At 36.3% G+C, this 21,263-nt stretch overlaps 2 protein-coding genes across 7 annotated transcripts in view; both read left to right on the plus strand.

The window, feature by feature from the left end:
• Ack (Activated Cdc42 kinase) overlaps positions 1-21,263 on the plus strand; it is a 126,415-nt gene that overhangs the window by 44,554 nt on the left and 60,598 nt on the right. For all 5 annotated transcript variants that reach the window (XM_074172296.1, XM_074172294.1, XM_074172297.1 and 2 more), the window contains one exon: positions 12,640-12,997. In XM_074172296.1, coding sequence (XP_074028397.1) covers positions 12,640-12,997 — 358 coding nt within the window. The remainder of the gene's footprint in view (positions 1-12,639; positions 12,998-21,263) is intronic.
• On the plus strand, positions 13,004-19,113 carry LOC141481171 (uncharacterized). 2 transcript variants are annotated; one of them, XM_074172306.1, is made up of 4 exons: positions 13,004-16,137; positions 18,360-18,440; positions 18,521-18,622; positions 18,679-19,113. In XM_074172306.1, the coding sequence occupies exons 1-4, from the start codon at positions 15,848-15,850 to the stop codon at positions 18,761-18,763; spliced, it is 558 nt and encodes a 185-aa protein (XP_074028407.1). In that variant the 5' UTR covers positions 13,004-15,847; the 3' UTR covers positions 18,764-19,113. The 2 variants fall into 2 exon arrangements, with proteins under 2 accessions (XP_074028407.1, XP_074028408.1); XM_074172307.1 differs by lacking the exon at positions 18,360-18,440.

Here is a 21,263-nt window from a genome sequence, read left to right on the forward strand (position 1 = left end):
TCCTCTGACATGCAGTGATCTAGTGCGTAATCAACTGGAACCTTGAAAAGGTCTCATGACTCTTCTTGAGTTACCCCATGTATGACCTTCTGTCCGTTCGAGTATACAGCATTAACTTCTGGAACATCATTTCATCCTCTGGTGATCTGAGGGCGCGAACTTGGTCGTGATTTCCAGCATAAGGAGCCAACCTATTAAAATGGACGACCCTAGGCTCTCGTCGAGGTCGGTAGACGAGGTCATTTATCTTATTTATGATTTTGTACGGACCTTCCCACGAGTTCCACAACTTCGGTGATAAACCACGGCGTAGCTTAGGGTTGTACAGCCAAACTAAGTCATCAATTTCGAATCCTCCAGCATTCGCATGGACGTCATAGACCTTCTTCATCCTATCGCTGGCACTCCGGATGTTCAGACGACTCGTTCATGGATGTCGTCATTCTTTGCCGAAGCTTGCTGACATAGTCTTCCCCCGCAGTTTCTTGTTCTGGCGGCGTCCCAAATTTCAGATCGCAAGGAAGCCGCAGCTCTCGGCCCATTATAATACTGGCAGGGGTTTGGCTGGCTGACTCGTGCACTGCCGAACGATAGACCAACAGGAACAGGTGGAGGTACTGGTCCCAGTCTATTTGATGGTCAGAGACTACCTTGGAGAAGTGGCGGTTTATGGTCTTATTCATTCGTTCCACTATTCCATCAGACTGTGGAAGTAAGGCTGTGGTTCTGGTCTTTCGAATGTCCAACAGTTTACATATTTCTTGGAACAGGTTGGACTCGAAATTTCTGCCCTGGTCCGGATGCAGCTCCAATGGGACACCGAATCGACATATATATTCCTTTACCAGGACGTCAGAGACGGTAAAGGCTTCCTGGTTGGGTAGGGCATAGGCTTCTGCCCACTTACTGAAGTAGTCCATGGCTACCACAATGTATTTATTCCCATGGTCGGACAACTTTTCGAATGAGTCTTGGAATTCCTCAGACCACTGGAACTGGATCTGGCCACGTTAATTCCTGATTCAGAGCCATTGGATGTCTCTATCAATTTTGTACACAAGGCACCAAGTACAGCATTTTCCGCTTTAATAATTTTCTCGGTGTTAGGAGAGATTCTGGAATCTTTCACTATAACCACTTTGGCGCTGTCATAACGCTAAGAGGACACGTCGAGCAAAATTTGTTCATTTCCAACTATCAGCAGTGTTTATTCCTTTTATCCACCACAAATCCGTAGGGGGACATGATGTCTAGTCCCAAAATGAACTCGTCAGCGATGTTGGCCACTAATACCTTAGTTTCTATTTCGCAGTTTCCAAGTCTCAGTCTCACTTCAGCTTCTCTATAGACTGTTAATCTATCTCCGGCGGCTGTTTCCAGAACAGGTACTACTGATAATTTCTTCGAACTGCTTCTGTTGGAAATGTCGGCTCTCATTACTGACCTCGTTGCTCCAGTATAGATGGTGAAAAGGCACTGACGATTATTCAGGAATCCGTCGACAACCAAGCTGTTACTGTTGCGTCCAATCATGGAAATCGATGAAACTATGGACACTAATCCAGTGGGTGAAGTTAGGCGTAGGGTAGGCGAGTCTTACTAACCTTTCAACTTCAGCTCCAAACTCTTGCAAGCTTTCTGATGAACCTTGAGTTCTCACCTTCAGTTGAACTTGGAAGACTCGGTGAAGGTACTCATTACCATATCTGATCTCCAAAGCTGATACAACTGCTTCATAATCCTTCTGCCTATTCACTGGAATATTTTGCAGAATTTTGGATGTCTTTCCTCGTAGTGCCAGTATGATAGCTGTTGCTTTCGCCATCATAAGTTTTAATAAAACCACTGCTAGAAAGAAAAGATGTCGATTCCGATTTGCATTTTTCCACAGTAATCCTTTTCGGTTCCGATAATTCTCTCCGAAGTTCCCGGAAAATCTCTTCAAACTTTTTTTCGACTTCTTCAAACTTTTTATCGACTCCTTCAAGTTTCCTTTCAACCCCTTTAATTTTTTTGTCGACTCCTTCAAGTTTTCTTCCGACATCTTCAAACTCCTCTTCAAATTTCCTTTCAACTCCTTCAAGCTTCTTATTGACTACTTTTTTCCAACCCCTCCTTTGTTTCCTGAAACACTTTTCCAAATTCTTCTTGAATTTCTGTACCTCTCCTTTACTTACTTGGGAAGATTTTAAATCTTCCAATAAATGATTGTCTTTTTCCTGTTTTTCCTGAATACCCATTTCGGCGTAATTGTTCTTCCTCACTTCTGCGTTCATCTTCCTCTCTTCTGCGTTTTTCATTCTTCGCCAGGCTCGCTTGCATAGCCTCGAACATTTACTTAAGCTCTTCCGTCTCATTGTAAACGAGATGGAAGAGCTCAAAAAGGCATAAAAAAGAAAATTTTCAGTCAATTATTCCACTTCCGACACCAAATGTTACGTTTTTACCCATGGTTTACCAATAATTGACTACAATGAATAATCAAAGAAGATAAATTTTTGGATTTGAAATGTATTTTCTTGGCTATAAGTCTATTTTGTTTTATATAAGTCAAATATTACAAATGTGCAATGTACTTAATTTGATACTTCCTGTTGCCTGACAAGTGAGCACTGATGATGACGAAAGTCGAAAGCTCTTTGCAAGAATTTTAAAAATTATACACTTTATTACACAAAAAAAACCTCTTCGATTCATTATTATTTTAATGTCTGTCGCCTTACTAGATCACTTCGTGGAATTTTCGCCAAAGTTCCATCGATATCCGTAGCATGTTTCTTACGGCTTCTCGAACGGCAGGTAACATTGGATATTCCCACGCTCTCAGCTACGTCACGTTTGTTTTATGGTTACCGGTGGCGACAGGCGTTATTTCCTTTCGAGCATGATTTACAACAATATCAATAATTTGATTTAATTTCAGTCTAACAAATATAGTCTTTATATTCAGTTTTGAACTTTGTGAAATTTAATTTTTTGAGGGGGTTGGGGACAGAATTATACTTTCGACAAATTCGGTACCTGAAAGACTTCCTGAACACTTCTGATCAGAATTTTATATCGAATATTCAGGTTATGGATGTCCGTATGGTATGTGATTTTCCTATGAAGATATGAAGGTTTTTTGTTACAATTATTTTATGGAAAAAAACAGACAGCGTGAAGTAACCTTCTTTTCTCCATGTTCAGCCACGAGTTTTGAACTTTTTGAATCTTATTTTTGTACTGATTGGTTGAAAATAGGCCATAAAGAACATCCGCATAATCGATAACTGAAAGCACCAAAGATTCACGTAAGGACTTTTTCACATAATAAGGCAGAATATGTCTGTTACCATAAATGATTTTCAGTGCAGAATAGGCACGTTGTGAGAGTTTATTTATAAATTTTTCAAATGTCAGATCTACATCCATCAAAACACCAAAATGTTTTATAACAAAATATAGTGACTCATTTCGAATGCAGATATTCGCAGAACCATTCATTATGGAATGGTGAAATCTTGGACCAAAGATCATTACATTTGATTTACTAGGGTTTATAAATAAACAGTGGTCCGTTGCCAATTCAACAAATCTATTTATATCTGCATTGATAATGTCACAAGAATTGTCTGCCATTTTCGTCAAAAAACTATGGTATACTTGAGTATCATCAGCATATAAACACCTGACAAGTGTGAAGAGCCTGTTGGATGTATATAATAAACAATGAAGGGCGAAGTATGGATCCTTGAGGTACCCCTGATTTGAGAATAAGATATCTGAGTAGTATTTCTCTATACTAACCAGTTGCTGTCTATTTCTTGAATAGTCCGTTAATGATGCAAGAGCGTTGGCAGAAAAACCATTATAATCCAAAATGCTTAACGCCCGGCTGAAATCTAGTAGGACTAATACCGTACATTTGTTTTCATCTATTGCTTTCATTATATAATCCGCAATATGTAGAAGGGCGGTTGAACAGCCATGCCCTTTCCAAAATCCCGATTGAATAGAATGCAACAGAGAAAAATTGAAAATATGGTTTTTAATTTGAACTTCATGGCTCTCTCCAGGATTTTTGACAATACAGGCAGGATACTGATACCCCTCAAATCTTCAAATTCCGTTGGAGTTTGTGTTTAGGCAGGACCTTCACAATGGCTGTTTTCCAGATAGTTGGGCAGACATTCTCAGTTAAACAGTAATTTATGATATGGGTGATATAGGGTACGATATGAGGGCAACACAGCTTTATCAGTTTAATACTCATCCCATCGCATCCTTTAGCGTTTGTTTTTATTTCACAAATAGTTTTGTAAACAAACAGATCGTTAATTTCATCAAATTTGAATTCAGTATCTACCCGTTTCTTATTTTTATAAAAATTCAATAAACCTTGCGGTGGATCATTTTGTGGAACTGATTCTACAAAATACCAATTTAATTCCTGAGGGTTTTTCAAAATTTCCGGTATATCATGTTTCTTTTCTGGTATGAATTTGTTAGACTTGAGAGTTTTCCACATGTCCTTTGGTGAAGTGTTATCAAATTCATGGGCGAAATAAGTTTTTCTCTTTTGATAGCCTGGTTGATTAGATTACACATTTGCCTATAGAAATCCAAGTGCCTTTGTAATTTTTTTCTTTTAAATTTTGTCGGACTATTGATCCAATAGTACTCTTGCTAGAGTTCTATTTACTCCGAAATGCCATCCAGTGCAAACGTGGCGTGGAGCTGTGTAAGTATAGTTGGCATACATATTTGGGAGGATTATCTGGAATTTGAGGGTTCCTCCATCCGGGCTTTCTATTTCTGAATGGCTAGTTCATATCGTATGGTATCCCTTTGGAGCCAATAACCCTTTTTCTGCTGGCCGTGCTTGGAAATCGCTTGCCATTCTGGCGCCACTCCTTTGTCAATCCATTCTTGTATACTGAAGTGTCACCCTCCTAAGCTGTTAACGACCTTACCAGACCATGGTCACCGTGGGACCCTTACAGGTTGCAACCCTTCGGGACAGAGGGAACCCGATACGAAGCAGAGGGACGTAGGGGAGCTTATCTTCCTATCAGAGCTGCCATTACGGAGTATCTTCTAGTAAATGGGTATATTTGTCCTCCAGGCGTTGACAAAATTTGCATTCGCATATCAGGCATGGTCTTCTATCCTTTCTGATGTCGAATTTCAAAATGGTATGTTTGTAATTTTTCGAGCCATCTGGATATTTATCCTTCTAAGGTTTTAAAGTTGAGGAGCTACCAAAGTGCTGTGCGGTCTGACCTAATCAAGAATTTACGGCCTTATAAAAAAGTGTGGTAGTGATCCACTGCTTTGACAACTACGAGGAGTACTTTTTTCATGGCGCAGTAATTTCTTTCGGATGTTCCCAGGGACTTACTGAAATAGCTAATGACGAATTATTCTTCTTGTACCTGAGAAAGTACTGCTTCTATTCCATGTTGGGATGCATCATTGTCTTGTATAAATAAGACTTTCTCCTTTGGTTATGCCGGGACTGGGGCACTGGTCAAATGCCTGGCATTCTGGTGCTGGCAGCCTGGTGACCAACTGAAGGAGTTTTTCCTCTCAGTCAAGCTATGCAGTGATCTGGCAAGTTTTCCAAAGTCCTTCACGAAACTCCGGTAATAGCTACAGCTGTTACCGGAAACTTCTTACGTCGTGCTTGCTCATCGGTGTCAGCCATTCTTGCACTACTTTGATTTTTTCTGGATCTGTTTCAAATACTTTTGAGGGCACCATTTGCATTGGGTCAAGGTATTCGTAGTCTACGTAGGATCTCGTCGATCCATATTTCTTGGTAACTAGCCCCGCAGGTGACGACCAAGGGCTACTTGATTCTTCGATTACTTTTAACTTCAATATGTCCTAAACAATGAATGAAGCTTTGTCCTGCTTTGCGAAGGGCAGTCGTCTCAGTGGTTGTCGAATGGGACTGGCCTAGGCAGCATCGATCCGATGTTGAACTAAGTCCGTTCGTCCAATGATTTTGCCCTTTACAAACATCGGTATCTTCTACGAATCGGGTGGCCTTGATAAGTTTTCCGAACTGAAGGCTCCACGTTTTTTTGAAGGAGTGAATGAGTTCCTTTGCGGGTTGTTGCGCATGCTGCGGATGGACTTTATTTATTCTGGCAGTTTCCACAATCGGTTCCCAGGTGCCTACTCTTTTCTGATTATGAGCCTACTTCAGAGCCATTGGTGCCCAAGCCACCAGGTCCAGCAATCTTCACTTTAATGATTTTCTCTTACTGGTGATCGTTCAGAAGTCGATCGACAACTAAGCTGTTACAGCGGCGTCCTATTAAGGAAATTGAATAGGTACCTGGGGGCGTGGGATGCAGCTTCAATGTAGCCTCTAACACTGACTGAGCTTATTTATTTTTTCCGAACCTCGAAGTTTTCATTCGGACAATCCCCTGTGGAAGTATCTTCTCTCCTTGGGTCCTGAACATGTTAGACATTCACACATCAAATGCCGCTCTCTATCGCAGTTATAGCATTTAGGCCGCACTCTTGCATTTTCTTTCGTTAAATATTTCTTAGGAGATCCTCTAGACCTGCCATGAATCGGTCTGTTACTTCATCTTCTTTTTATTTGATGGCGCGAAGCATATTTGGCAGTTTAGAATTCTAGGGCATAAATGATAGATCATTCAGTTTTTTATGACGCTACATCCTCAGCGACTGCTGCAAATCCGTGTCACGAACCCCGTTGATAAAACTATGGACACTAATCTATTGGGTGAAGTTATCTGGTGCTTCTGGATAGTCCAGCCTTACCAACCTTTCGACTTCAGCCCCAAACGCCTGCGTACTCTTGGATGAACCTTGATTTCTCACCTTCAGTTGACTTGGTAGATTTGTTGAAGGTGCTCTCCACCGTACCTCCAAAGCTGATACGAGTGCTCCATGATGTTTCTGCTTATTCACTGAAATTTTTTTGTAGAATTTCCGAAGAACTTTTCTCATAGTGCCATGGTGTCATTTTTCCACCCATTATTTTAGCAGCGACCTCAAATTGGCCTTTAGTTCTTCCACCCTGTTGTAATGGATACTCCTTGTTGTTTTCACCATAAAACAGAAAATTTTTGTAAATTATTCCACTAATGACACCAAGTGTTAAGATTTTCCCCTGGGTTCGATAATAATTGATCACCACACAGCACAATTAAACTCAAATTTATTTCACTACTACATTGCCAATACAACACAAAAACTATAAATGTTTGTCGCCTTATAAGTTCACTTCGTACTGTACTTTCAACTAGACCGGCAGTCTCTGCCTGTTGGTAGTGCTTGTATATCCCGATGGAACTTTTTGGAAGACGATAGGAATATAGTTACCAACGTGGCTTCGAGTCGTGAGTCATAATTTGTGGTAAAAAAAAAACGCCACGTGCTTTAAACCAGTCAGTAGTTCATGATGAATACCTAATTCATAAAATAAATCACGAAACAGTGACTTTGTATGAGCAACTTCCAGTATTACTCTATAGTTACAAGAGAATTCATGAAATGAACGAAAGAAATGATTCATAGGCAATATATTTCGACCCATAAAAAAAATAGTTAGAAAAGTCAAAATTCACATAAACCATTATTAAACACTTAATTAGTGTATTGAAACGGTATATTTTTAGGAGAGATTAATTTCTGGGAAAGAAGGGTTTTGGCTTTCTACTTTCCCATCTCGATACAAAAAAATGTGGTAATCTTCCAAAAAAAGGAAGGAAGCAATCAATTTCAAAAATTAACTATACAAAGATGTGTATGTAGATCATGCAAATAAGTAACTTTCACACACACAAACTGGAAGAAAAATCCCTCTCGAAACAGCTATTTTCAGAATCAGAATCAAAACAATGTCGTCTCCACAACTACTTCCGTTTGCCACGTCACAGCTATAGGCAATAGTTTCAATTCAAAACTTTTGAAAAGCTCATAACCCTTTTGGCCCAAATTGTTTTTGAGGCTCAAGAATCGAGCAACCCAAGAATCTCTTGATCAAATATTCCATCTTTAGGTAGGGATGTCCATCTCCGATAACGTTAGCAAGAATAAAATCTAGTTGAATTTTGTGATTTTGGTCTAAATCACCTGAATAGCTCACAGGACAACCTACCATCGAACCATCTGCAAGGTTCCCGAACATGTAGGACAATTTGTTGAAGTAACATTTGGATAATGGTAACAGTGCTCAGTTGCTGGATTGCGACAATTGAGTTTAATATGACCATTTTGATGTCAACTCCAGTACACAATAGTGCAAACTGGTTCTTGAATAACAGCGCCAAAAGCCGGGCCCTGAGGTACATCACTATCACCGATCAGGGTTGAAAGTAGAAATAAGTCTTTTTGATGGCCAGTAGAGTACTGACTCGTTTCTCTCATCCTTTAGAATTGTCCACTTGCTGACATAACCTAATTATTTTCGGAAACGGTTTTAACTTCTTGTGCCAAGATCCTTTGTTCCTCAAATATTGCATATAGGCCCAATACTCTTCATTCTTTTTGTAAACAATGTGTCGAATGTCATACATCACAGCCATTACTCAATGTTTGTAGACGATTTCAAACTTTATAGGGTGAAAGATAACTTGTGATGCAGAACTATTACAGCTAGTTTTAAATAACTTATCTCGTCTATTATATATCCATACAAAATCAAAAACAATAATCTAATGTTGACCAACAGCGTTCGAGACTTGGTAGTGTAGTTTGATAACCAAGTAACTTCAAAAGATACTATTGATCACAATGTATCTAAATCACTCAAATTATTGAGATTTGTTCAACTATCCACAGACAAATTTTCTATAAATACCTTTAAAATATTGTATTGTTCTTGGTACGATTGGTCTTGGAAAGTAATTGCGTGGCTCATCTATATCAGGCAGATATATCTAGGATTGAAAAAGTACAAAACAAATTTCTGAGCTCATGTGCATTCAAGCTCGGGTATCAGAGGTCCGATTATGAGTACTATGATATTCTGCTACTTTTGAATTTATCCACGAAGAACCGCTGCGGAACAGTGTTCTAAGCTTTTGAGAAGCAGCCTTTGTAATTCCAGTGACATGATTGTGCCAAGATATATTGGTGTCCATGTTAATCCCAAACAAACTTATCGAAGCAGAAAGCGGAGTTGTCTGTTCTGACATTATTATATCCAGTTCGGAGACATTTATCTTTTCGGTGAAAACCGATGCTTGGGTTTTTGTGGCATTGAATTGAACCTGTTTACTTTCACCTCAATTCTAAATCACATCTAGATCCTCATTAAGATATGCAACCTTCTGCTGCCGGTGAAGATGTGCACCCCCAGTCGATGTCCTGGAATTCAAATGGAAAAATAAGTGTGCTGTTAGTTAGCAAGCAATATATTGGATTCTTATTTTTTCCAATAAGTCGTTGATATACAATAAAAAAAGGTTGGAGACAATATGGATCCACTTGCAGGGAACGTTCTTTCAGGAAGCTAGAGAGTCATACACGAAAATGACACGAGCATCGAAGTTTCGCCAGCAAACCCACATGATACATACGGTCATAGGCCTTAAAAAAATATCAAGTGCAACAGCTCTTTGACTCTCCATGTTTCTCGATTGCGTTATTACAAATATGGGTGACATACGGATAGAAGGTCGCCTGTTGATCTTTGTTTTTGAAAATCATATTGATGATCGCTCAAGATGTTGAAGTCTTCCAAAAGGATATTGTGGTTTACGGCTTTCTCTATAATTTTTGATATCACTGATAGCAAACCGACTGGTCTTTAGTTATTTGAAAGATTGATATCACTGATAGCAAACCGACTGGTCTTTAGTTATTTGAAAGATTTTTCTTGCCCTTTTTGGGAATAGGCTGGACGCGAGCAGTCTTCCAACAAGAAGAAAAAACCCGTTACTTGTAAGACAGGTTGAAAAGTCTGCAAAATACTGGTGCGAGTTCATTTGCGCACTTTTCAAGTACGATGACGGGTACTTCATCAGGACCAAACGCCTTGTTGATATTAAGAATTTTTGGTATCGTGGATTCTAGTATGGGAATAGTGTTTTGCTGTTGCGAGCATCAACAGACCTAGTTCGGTTTGCGGTACTGGGATTTTTGTGTCACTGTCGGTAGGCGAGACTTTTGGCGGCGGTAGCTTGCTCGCAATTTTTGTTGACCCAAGGTTTGCCGTTAGAAGATCGTTTCATTGAAAAATAAATTACAGGGTGTCAACTTCCCACCCTTTATATCTTCCTTCCAGTAAACAATATGAGGAATTAAAAAAACAGGTCAATTTTATTCTCAAGGGGACTTTTTCAAGGACTATTTGTAACCCTCGTGGTTCAACCCGCTAGGAGGGGTAGATGTTATCCTTAGAATTTTGAATGCATCTCAGAACAGGCAAATTCTAATTACATGTGTAAGTTTAGAACGCTATTTTTCGGAAACTGCTCATCAAAAAATAAAACGTCAGGGTATCATTGGAAGCAGAATAGAACGCTAATCAAAATGATGTGCCACTTGACACCCCTTCCCATTCAAAATTCTAAGGGTAACATCTACCAATCCTTGGGGGTTGAATCACGAGGGCTACAAATGTTCCCAGAAAGTGTCCCCCTTGACTGTAAAATTGACCTGTCTTTTCGATTACTCATATAATTACATGGAAGGCAGATATTGAGTGTGGTAAGTTTTAAAATTGACACCCTGTATATACATCCATTGATGATAGAATAACTTCCGTGAGTTCAAGAGCACAAGTTTATGGATCATTAGAGCTGAAACAAACATGTAGCCTGGGGAAATTTCGGAAATGGTTTTGAAGATCCTTCCACTCAGCAGATATGTAGTGCCAAACTTTGCACTGCTTAGATTGTTCCCCAACATTTATCGGTAATTAACTCAACACTGAAACGAGTCTGTGGTCAAAAGATCCCAACGGAGACCTTATGGTGACTGTGTAAATTTCTGGATTGGTTGTTAGATATAAATCTAGGAGACTAGCATATTCTCCATCACCATTTGAAACTTGAGACATTCGATATTGTGGACTCAAATAAAAAATAATTAATTCCAAACCAATTACATATATCTGTTTACAATGAACCGACAAAAAATTGAAATAAAGGTTCGAAAGGAAAAAAAAAAAAAAATTAGCGTTGGGCGCCAAATATGTTACCGACGTGACTTCGACTACCTATTTTCAAATAGTTTCCGGGAACTCAACAATTGATTGATCGCCGACTAGCTCAGAGAGTGGACTTGAGTCATAATTCGTGAGGAAAAAAGAGAGCCACGTATTTTTTGTATAATTCAGTGTTCATATAAAAGTTTCAAAAGTATTTTTATTTCGTGTAATTCAATGTTTATATGGAAGTAGCTGTTTCGAGAGGGCTTTTTTTTCAGTTTGTGTCTGAAAGTTACTTCTTTACATGATCTACACATCTCTCTATAAAGTTTTTTTTAATTGATTGCTTGCTTGAAATTGAAAAAAAAAAACAGAATTATATCTCATCTAGGAATGTCCAATTGGTTTTTCTTAAACGATTGCTTGTATATGCAATAAAAGTATTAAAATGTGGATACAAACATAAAACCTTTCTTTCCCATAAAACTTATCTTTAAGCTATCAATTGCAGAAGTCCAACGATACACAGGCCTCCAGAACCGTTTTAAAGTCTACGCACACTGCGACAGGACGGGAACATGACGTAAAATTTATTTTCTCTTTCTATAGTTTTTTATGGAGAGGCGCACACTAAGGCAGGCCATGGACAGGCACATGCCAGGACGAGCCAGGCCAATGCCGTGCTGTCTCCGCTCGAAGGCCATATCACATCATGTTTCCGTCCCTGTCGCAGTGTGCGTAGACTTTTAACAACCCAAATTATTTATGTTGGTAATTAGATCTTTTCTTGTGGTAAACAAAACAGGAAAAGAAATAATTAGAAAATATTACATAGCAGGGAAGTTGCAATTATATTAACTCACTTGTCATGTTGTATAGGCTTTATGTAAAAGAACTTTCACGTGATCAATCGTGCCGTTTACAGTTTTCCCAAATCCAAAAAAAATCATTAAATACGTTTTCCCATGTATAACCAAATGCTTGAATACTGGATGAGAAGCTAGATATCACACTAGGCAAATAAACAAATTCACATTCTCATCACGTAACAGAAAACCAGTACTAATCTATGTAGGTACATCAGTCGAAATCTTTTACAATTGCTCGCCAACCCCTTACTTAAAAAACACCTGCTTAGAAAAACTATTTGAAATACAATTCATATGAAATTCGGGTGAAAAGCAATCAATGTACGACAATGGCCGATAAAGCGCCCTTTAGATATATGACCCATTCAGCAATTATTTCAAAGCGAAGTTGGTTGTCTGTAAATTTGAATAAGTTGAAACACAATGAATCAGCATTATCTATCCGAAATACAAGGTGATTGTGCTAAAATCAGTTGAAAATTTCGTTGTAAATTTTTGACTCGTTACATTTTAGAAGCGACGCGACACCTAAAACGATCGAAAAGAACAAATAGAGTTGAGCGCCATCTTGACCAAGTTACAACGATAATAAAGTTTTTAAATATGGCTAGGATTGTTCAAATTAATTTTCTTAATGATTTCTAGGTTCAGAAATTCTCCGCCGAATTGAAAAGGACAATGAACGTCTTGCCATGCCAGAAGCGTGCCCTCCTGCTTTTTATGCAATTCTTCTACAATGTTGGGCAAAGAATCCTCAGGATCGTCCTACTTTTTCATCACTCAAAGATTTCTTCAGAAAAAATACAACGCCAGTGATGAAAGTCCTTGGAAAACAAGATGATCCAGATAAACTGAAGATGAATGAAGGAGATGAGGTTGCTATTATAGATGGTAGTCCTGAACTGTACTGGTGGAAAGGACAACACCAGAAGACTTTTGAAATTGGACTACTACCTAGATGTCTTGTGGATCCATTGAGACCAAAGCAGCCAGAAGATATAAGGTATGATTTCTTTGGCGAATATAATTTGTAGAATGAGTACATTTTTTTCCAGTCATATGAGATGTTTATTTCCAATAGATTTAAATTAAATTTAATATTGCCTTTGAAATATACGAAATTTATAGATAATAATAATAATAATAATAATTTTTTATTATTTCCTTGTTAAAAAGTACATTGTTATACGTACAGTGACAAGGAAAACGTCTGGAGGGTAGGACACGTTACAGAGTATAATGTTTGTAGATAATGGAGTATTCATCATTTACATATGATAAATATATCAACGAAAAGAAATTTGGAAAAAAATAATTGAGTAAATTCCACAGAAAATTCGAAATATTACCTTCTTGAATATTAAAATCAATGTTGAAAAGATTCTGAAAATTGTAACTTAGAAAAAGTCAGTTTTCCCAAATACTCAATTACTTCAGAAAGAAATATTTTGTATTTGAAATTTTGAAACACATACTTAAAGACAGTTGATTAATTGATTACATTCGAATAAATTCTAGAACTTGTCTTCTAGAATAGTGCGAATGGTAATTTTGAACAAATTTACAACAGATTAAAAATATATAATGATAATAATAATCAGTGTTACTATCTTCATTTTGGTTTGAAGGACGTCGTAGTTTGTAACTGCATCCTAACGTTTCACCAGTGCAAGTTTAGTGCCCTGAGAACGACATTGTAAGAGTAGAAACATCAAAAGTCAAAAGTGGTTTCAGTTATTTGACCCAATTCCAACCAATTCTCTGATCGTTAATAAAAGACATCAGTTGTGAAAATTTTTGACTTTTCATTTCCAAAAGAATATCTACAAAATATATTATATTTTCAAGCCAAACTTCTACAGTTCTGTAAATGACCAAATCATTGAGTATGGTGGATTTAATATTTGGGCAAATGACAAAACTAGTCAATATAGAAAATGATGTATCTGTTATAAAAATTAGTCAGAAAATACTTCTCAGCAAGAAGTTATTTTACCACACATGAACATGAACTATTTGTTAGAGAATCAGTAAATAATGTGGTATTATGCAAAAGTGGAATAATTTTTGAGATTTTGCATTTGCTCCTGAAGTAACTGTCAGATGTCTTTAGGTTCGTTCCAACCAGCGTCAGAAACAGTTTCTGACAGTCAGGATTCTGTGCAGTAATGTGATTACGTTCCAACGTGAGTTTCCAACCATTAGTAAACTATCAATTTTCTGTTCCATCCAAGATTCAAACCTGTTCGAAATATATCAGAATGGTTTGAGGATTATCTTCTAACCATCAATCGGACGCATGCGTATTCTATATTACTGTTTCTGTATTATGTTCATGCAACTTGTAAACAACATAACCTGCAAACATTGTTATAAAATGAATTATGTATTTGCTGGCGCAGGAAAAATTAGGAATTCTTCAAGTGAACCTAAAATATGAACATCTTTAATTACACAAATTAATTATTGCGGTGACCTCCCAGTTCCATGTTGATTAGTAAATAGAATAGAGATATAAAATACTGCAACCTTCTTTTACTCTCCAGAAATACACTTGATTAGATTTATTTTTCAAGCTTATGTTGAAATTCCATGCCAAACTTCAGTTGAACTATCAGCTGTCAGCTGTTCCGATCAGAAATTTCAAATCAATCAGAAACCAATATTTACCAGACATGCTCGTTGACAACGATTTACAAACAGTTGGAAATCTGTTTGTGACTCAAGGTTGGAACGAACCTTTTATTGCTCGTGAACATATTTTATGTCGTATTGCAGGAAAGCCCAAGTCATATTGTTATAAAGAACTGTTCAAAGATTTTGTTATTCTGACTTTCCTGACTCTTCATTCAATAACTTTTTTCTGGAGTGAGAAACTCCAGAAACTATTATATTTATTGACACAGACACATATTAGAATGTGTTTTATTTGTGATAATCTTATTATTGTGTTTTACCACTTTTTTATTTCAAATAAAACTATCTAATAATGACTGTTTATGTTGCTCCTTTTTAATGATCATTATCACATTTAAAGTTGACATTTGATGTCATTTGGTCAAAAATATTGGTGGATCTTTCTGCAAGAAAGACCACTAATGAAACATTCAGTAACTTTTCAATTGCGTAATAAACATCACTTGTAATGCACTGTTTGGAACCATTGGTGTAGTAATGAATATTGCTTTTCCCAACACCAAACCGTTATTTTAATGCCTCAACACATGTTTCAATCACCAAGTGATCGTCTTCAAGGGGAAGAATAAACTAATATACTTACAATGTTATCCTTATTTATATCCTAGATACCTCTACTAGGTACCTGCATCTTGAGTGTCTTAAATTAATTTCTACTAGTCTTGAATCAATTATCTACTAGTCTTGAATCAATTTTGCAATGTCTTTATGTAATAGTCAGGTAAATCTAATAATTAAAATATTATTTTAACAAGCTATAGAGTATGCTGTTAGGTATTGGTCCACCATCTTTATTCATAATATTATTGTTTACTCATTTCTAAACTCTCAGAGGCATCTAGATGCCTGTTGTTGTTAAGAGGAATCCATACCCACTTTGAAACGATTTTACTTATAATTTCACGAAAAGTTGTTTGATTTTCATGCAGCTTACACCGATAGCTTCGAAAAAATATTCTTGAGATGGGTAACTATTGTTTCTCGATTTTTCTTCAATAAAAAAAAATCTATACTTGATTGTTTATAAATAATGGAAAATGGGAGTTTCCCTCCAGTGAATATATGTTTTAAAAATTCGGTACATTTCCAAATCATTACATTTTCAAATTAAACCATTGAAAAGTAAAATAGAAAATGCATTTTCGGCATCCAGTTCATGGCGCCCTCTAATCATCCGAGAATTCGTTTTCCGAGATTGCAATTGCAAACCACCCCGAACCACAGGCGTACGGAATCTTGCGCAGACATATTACGTTCACTGTATCAGTGTGAGTTTGTATTTATACGAATTATGTTATTACGTTTCGGTAAATATATACTCTTTGGTTCTTTTGTGATCATGGGAAAGATAAAAGGCAGGCTAGGCGTTGCGGAGGGAAAACGATTGTTCGCAAGTGAGAAAAGACGTAGTCGTAGAAATGTCGGAAAGAAATCATTGATGACAAGGTAAGTGTTTCTGACTATTCAAATAATTAGTTTCATCACACCATTTTGGAAATTTGAACGATTTCATTATAACTGAGCAACGATGATTAAGGCAAATTTATTGGAATTCAACTTCGCATGCAATTTTTTTTTATATGACAAAACGAGTAATCGTGCTCGATTCTCCATTCATAGAAGAAAAAAATCGCATTCTTTTCGTATGAACGTCTCTAGATCCATGGTTTATTGGGATACAGGTTGTCGAAGTTTCATTTATTGATAAATTATATTTGAACTTTTCGGTTATCTCTCAAAACAGTTTTTATTATAAAGAATCATACATATTGTATGAATATTCACTATTCATTTATCCTACGACCAAGCACATATAATTGAAGTATTAATATGGAATTGTAGGAAATTGATTACTTCCTTCCTTTTTTTAGAAGATTCTCTCATTTCTTTTTTTTGTATCAGATGGAGTAGTAGAAAGCCAAAAACTTTCTTTCCCAAAAAATTAATCACTTCTAAAAATATAACCCCTTCAATTCAAATAAGATTCCTCTTGGCTGGGATTAAATCAAATAGGTGAATGAATGTCATTACGATGTCATCGATGACATAAGCAGATCAAGCTTATTCCGTGACATTCAAAATCGTAATTCATGAATGAAGTGTGTGTATTTTCTATAATGTTATCCAATTTGGTACTGAAGAGCCTTAGGGCAAGTGTCTTAAGGCGAAACATCGGTGTATACCAGTGAGGGTGGCAGTGTTCCATGTGAGTACAATTTATTACCATTCATTCAAAGTAGAACTCATGTGAATGATATCTGATTCTTATTCCACAACAAATGTTTGAAATACAAATTGAGTAGAGAAAAGTATCTTCTGTATAATTCAGTGTTCATATAGAAGTATTTGTTTCGAAAAAATTATTTTCTTTCGTGTAATTCAATGTTTATATGAAAGTAGCTGTTTCAGGTGGACTTTCTTTCAGTTTGTGTCTGAAAGTTACTTCTTTGCATGATCGACACATTCATGTATAGAGTTTCAAATTGATTACTTCCTTCCTTTCTTTGGAAGATTCTCTCATCCCTTTTTTTGTATCAGATGGAGTAGTAGAAAGCCAAAAACTTTCTTTCCCAAAAAATTAATCACTCCTAAAAATATAACCCCTTCAATTCTAAACGTTTTGATGATGCTATTATTTTCATTTTGGTATATATTTCCTTCAAATTTTTAATTTCCTTTCGTTCATAGGATATCTGGGAATCAATTTATAACTAAACGTTTTTCAGGTATTCCCAGAGAAAATTTTTGAAAACCTTTTGAATGGAATTGTAATACCTTTTTAGTTTCTGTATAAAATTTCTGAAAAAATATGTCCTTAAATAATTGGTTATTAAGAGGTATGACTGAACGGACGTATCCGATACGATACTTTCCTATGAATAGCCCTTGTGTTACGCCGTTTTTTTTTGCTCACTTAACCAAAACTCTGTCTTATACTGTTTTGACCCACGATTGTTTTATCGTGAGTATGAATGCTCAATGCACACAAGAACTACAATAACTCTTGTGAAAAGATAGGATAATAAAAATAACTAGCTAGATGTACTGTAGACAAGACAAGATTTAATTCTAACTGTACTGTTAAAAGGTTTGAAACATAATGAATGCATTTTACAAAATGGCCATGTTCCACATCGGCAGTTAGAGAAGGGATTTCAGATTGTAGGTATAAACAAATAGATAGGAGAGATTATAATAGCGGGTAATTCCCAAGATAAGGGATACAAGGAACAATTAAAAAATTAAAAATGTACTGGTTGCTTGAGAAAATATATTTGGGAATATTGAATTTTATTAGCATAAGTGGATTAGAAAGACCCGGGGGAAAACCCCGATTATGAATAATGAAAAATTAAATGACTTAAACAAGATTAGTTAGCAATACATAAAATAAAAATAATGCCATAAAACAGTCTGTTTTGTTGTACAAATTTTAGAGCTGGCAACTCTAGGCTAAATACTAAAAAATTAAGATTCACTTCTAAAAACATAATAATTTCGATAGCAAGCTTTTGAGAACGAACATATACCATTTCAGATATCCCCATGTTGGTCTTGGCCTCATCGAGTATGTGGTATTCGAAACCTGTCAATTCGTAGATTATAATTATTATATCAGTTACTTTTCGTCGTAGGTTGTAGAAAGATCATTATTTCGTTTTTTGTAGGACAAAGTCAACTACTGACAATTCTAAAAAGAGTGAAGAGTTCATTTCCACTTTTCCAACATCTGCTCAAGTTTCGGAAAGGTAATCCATTATTCCCATGAAACATACATAGTACTTCCTTGTGGATACATCAGCAGATTAATCAAACATTTATTTTTCAGTGATAATATCAGTGATGATGTTCAGTCAATGTGTAGCAAATATCTCTCTGCCGTAGCCTCACCCGTTCAAAATGTGGAAACGACTGATAAGATTACCCAAAGGTAGAAATATATTCGTTCTGATCTATCTGGTATGAACTTATATGTCATTTTTTCAGGTCTTGTATAGGCATATCTCTGCAGGGGCGACGTTTGACAGATATTGGATATTTATTTATTTCTGCAATTAGCAGAAATATCTAAGCACCCACCATTCGATTGTACATTGAGTGATATGTATCCAATTCATGAATATAAAATGGGTTTGAAAACCAAAGTTAGTATGCAAAATGTGCAATATCAAAAAACCATTCATCGTATAGAAGAAACTGACGGAGGAATGGACATAAATAGCGTTTTAACGTTGGCCACAGTTTCAACCGGAAATGGCTACTCTACAGTAAATGAGATGCTCTCTGTTTTGAATGTACCGTTCATAAGTAACTCTACTTATCAGCAACACCACGAAAATGTAGCTGATATCATTGAAGAAACTGCATGGAAGGTCATGGAGGAAGCAGGTCAAGAAGAGGCTCGAATAGCTCAGGATTTAGGAGAGGTGGGTGATTTTCTCCTAGAAAGTACAGATTATATTTTGACCTATTACAGTGCTTTTCTTTAATCTGTCTTCTTCCCTCTTATTTTTTGAACGAATTCAATTAGGAAATTGAAATGTGGAATGAAGTGTTAGTTTTCTGATTTTAGTGTCAGGTAAATAAAAAATCTGCAATTTTATGTTGGGTAAATAATCTGAAAATATACCTTTAAAATTAGGTAAAGTAAGCCCGCCCATCTAGATGAAGAAGTGTTTTTTTCCGTGCAACTTAATTTTTATTTGTGCAATGAAATGAAGATAATAATCAAAATTCAATTAACAGATAGAAAGCAAAGTATTTAAAAAAATTTGCCAGTACCTCCAGTCTAGTCATAGGCACTAGTCGAAGAAGACTACGCACCTTAATAAAATCTGCTACGATGTCCAGGATTAGAGAAAAAACTTCTTTGGTCCAAAAAGTTGCAAACTTATGCTATGCAGAGGCCTTAAGAATATTCCATCACATGTATTCGGACAGCATGAAAAATGTCAGGAGATAGCATATTTCAAGTGTTCTGTAAGGTTAAATGAAGTTGATCATATCCTCAGCATGAGAGCGTGTGGTCTATTGGACGATATTGAAGTTTGTATCAACCGCTTAGTTTTAAATGCAACCATTGATAGCGGATCTGGATACCAATATCGCTGAACAATACAATGGCATCATCTGCAAGTTTGTTGGAGGAAAAGGAATTCACTATTCCCGTAGAAGATCCTATGCGATACGTTGTAAAGCTGCTGCTTTATCATTCAATTCTACCGGGAACTAATATAATGTTCTTGGAAAACGCAAAGATCTGTTTTATACTGAAAGATATGTAGAAAAGATCAAAAGGAGACGTGAACTTCAGAAAATCAGGAGACGCAAGAATAAAAACTTTCCAGAACTAAGAAGGAGCAGATTATGGCCCGGATGCTAATCCTGATCCAGATTTACCTACTGATCTCAACAATCTCACAATATGTGATATCGAAACGAAAAAATTGGTTTTTATTCATATTTTATCTGCCTTCAAAAATTTAACCTTATTTTTTAAAAAACTTTGTGATCATAAATATTGAAGTTTTAGGTTAAGCAAATTGTGAATAATTTTTGTTTCATGCTGCATAAAAAATAACAAAATTATTAGGCATTTTTTTAGATTGTTAAGGACGATTTATTTTGGACGAATGATATGAAACCAAAATTAGAGATTTTTAAATGGCTTGCCTCTTGCCCGAACCGATAGATCCTAGATACCTGAGGAAATTGGAAATTAGCAATCCACCACGACAGTAAACATACAGAAATGAATTTCGTTCAATAAAACATACTAATGAAAAAACGTTAGCTGCATATTAATCCTCACAAAATACATTCGACATCATATTTTTGATACCTAAATAAATACATTTCAAATTGCTTTCAATTTTTTTCGTCTTTAGACAAAAAACAGCATACCTACTTCTCGACTGTTTGCCATAACAATACAGTTTCCAAACAATCGAACATGTATTTATCGATAGAAATATGGTTACCTAGGTATTTATCCGTGAATAAGGCAAGTACCTAGATAAAACCCTAGGTTTTATTGTATGTGTGTTTATTGTAATATGCAACATAAAGGCGGAGATTGCGCGACGACGTACTCGCCCGTTTCCGTAGTGAAATCGTCAGTAAATTGGGAGATGTGCCATTTGAAAAGTTGTCTTTGGTCATCTCACTTGCATATTTTGGAACACGCCCACCGATCCGCTCGAAATTTTGAGGTTAATGCATTTTCACAACCCGAGTGCAGGTGTTCATTCCTCTTAACTTGTCTAACTAGTCTTAATGAACTAAAGTCTATGGAATGGTTTTGTTGCAAAATATGATGGGTGACTGTTGATTTTTCTGAAATTCCATATTTTAGGTATGCTAAGTGTTCCTTATATCTTATTTTAAGATCTTTTTATCTGTCCATAATATTTTGCGCTGCAGTCCTTACATTTAATTTCGGTAAATTCCAGACTTTTCCGAATTCCTGACTTTGTCTTGTCTTTTGGATTTTCTAAAAGGCTCTGTAGTGTATGATTTGTTTAAAAAATCACCGTCGTCATACCTAGTTCCTTTCAACAACTCCTTTCATC

Source organism: Leptinotarsa decemlineata, unplaced genomic scaffold (assembly GCF_025532065.1).
Source record: "Leptinotarsa decemlineata unplaced genomic scaffold, Ldec_3_MD MMD2_tig00000090_RagTag_RagTag, whole genome shotgun sequence".
Classification (NCBI taxonomy): Eukaryota; Metazoa; Arthropoda; class Insecta; order Coleoptera; family Chrysomelidae; genus Leptinotarsa; species Leptinotarsa decemlineata.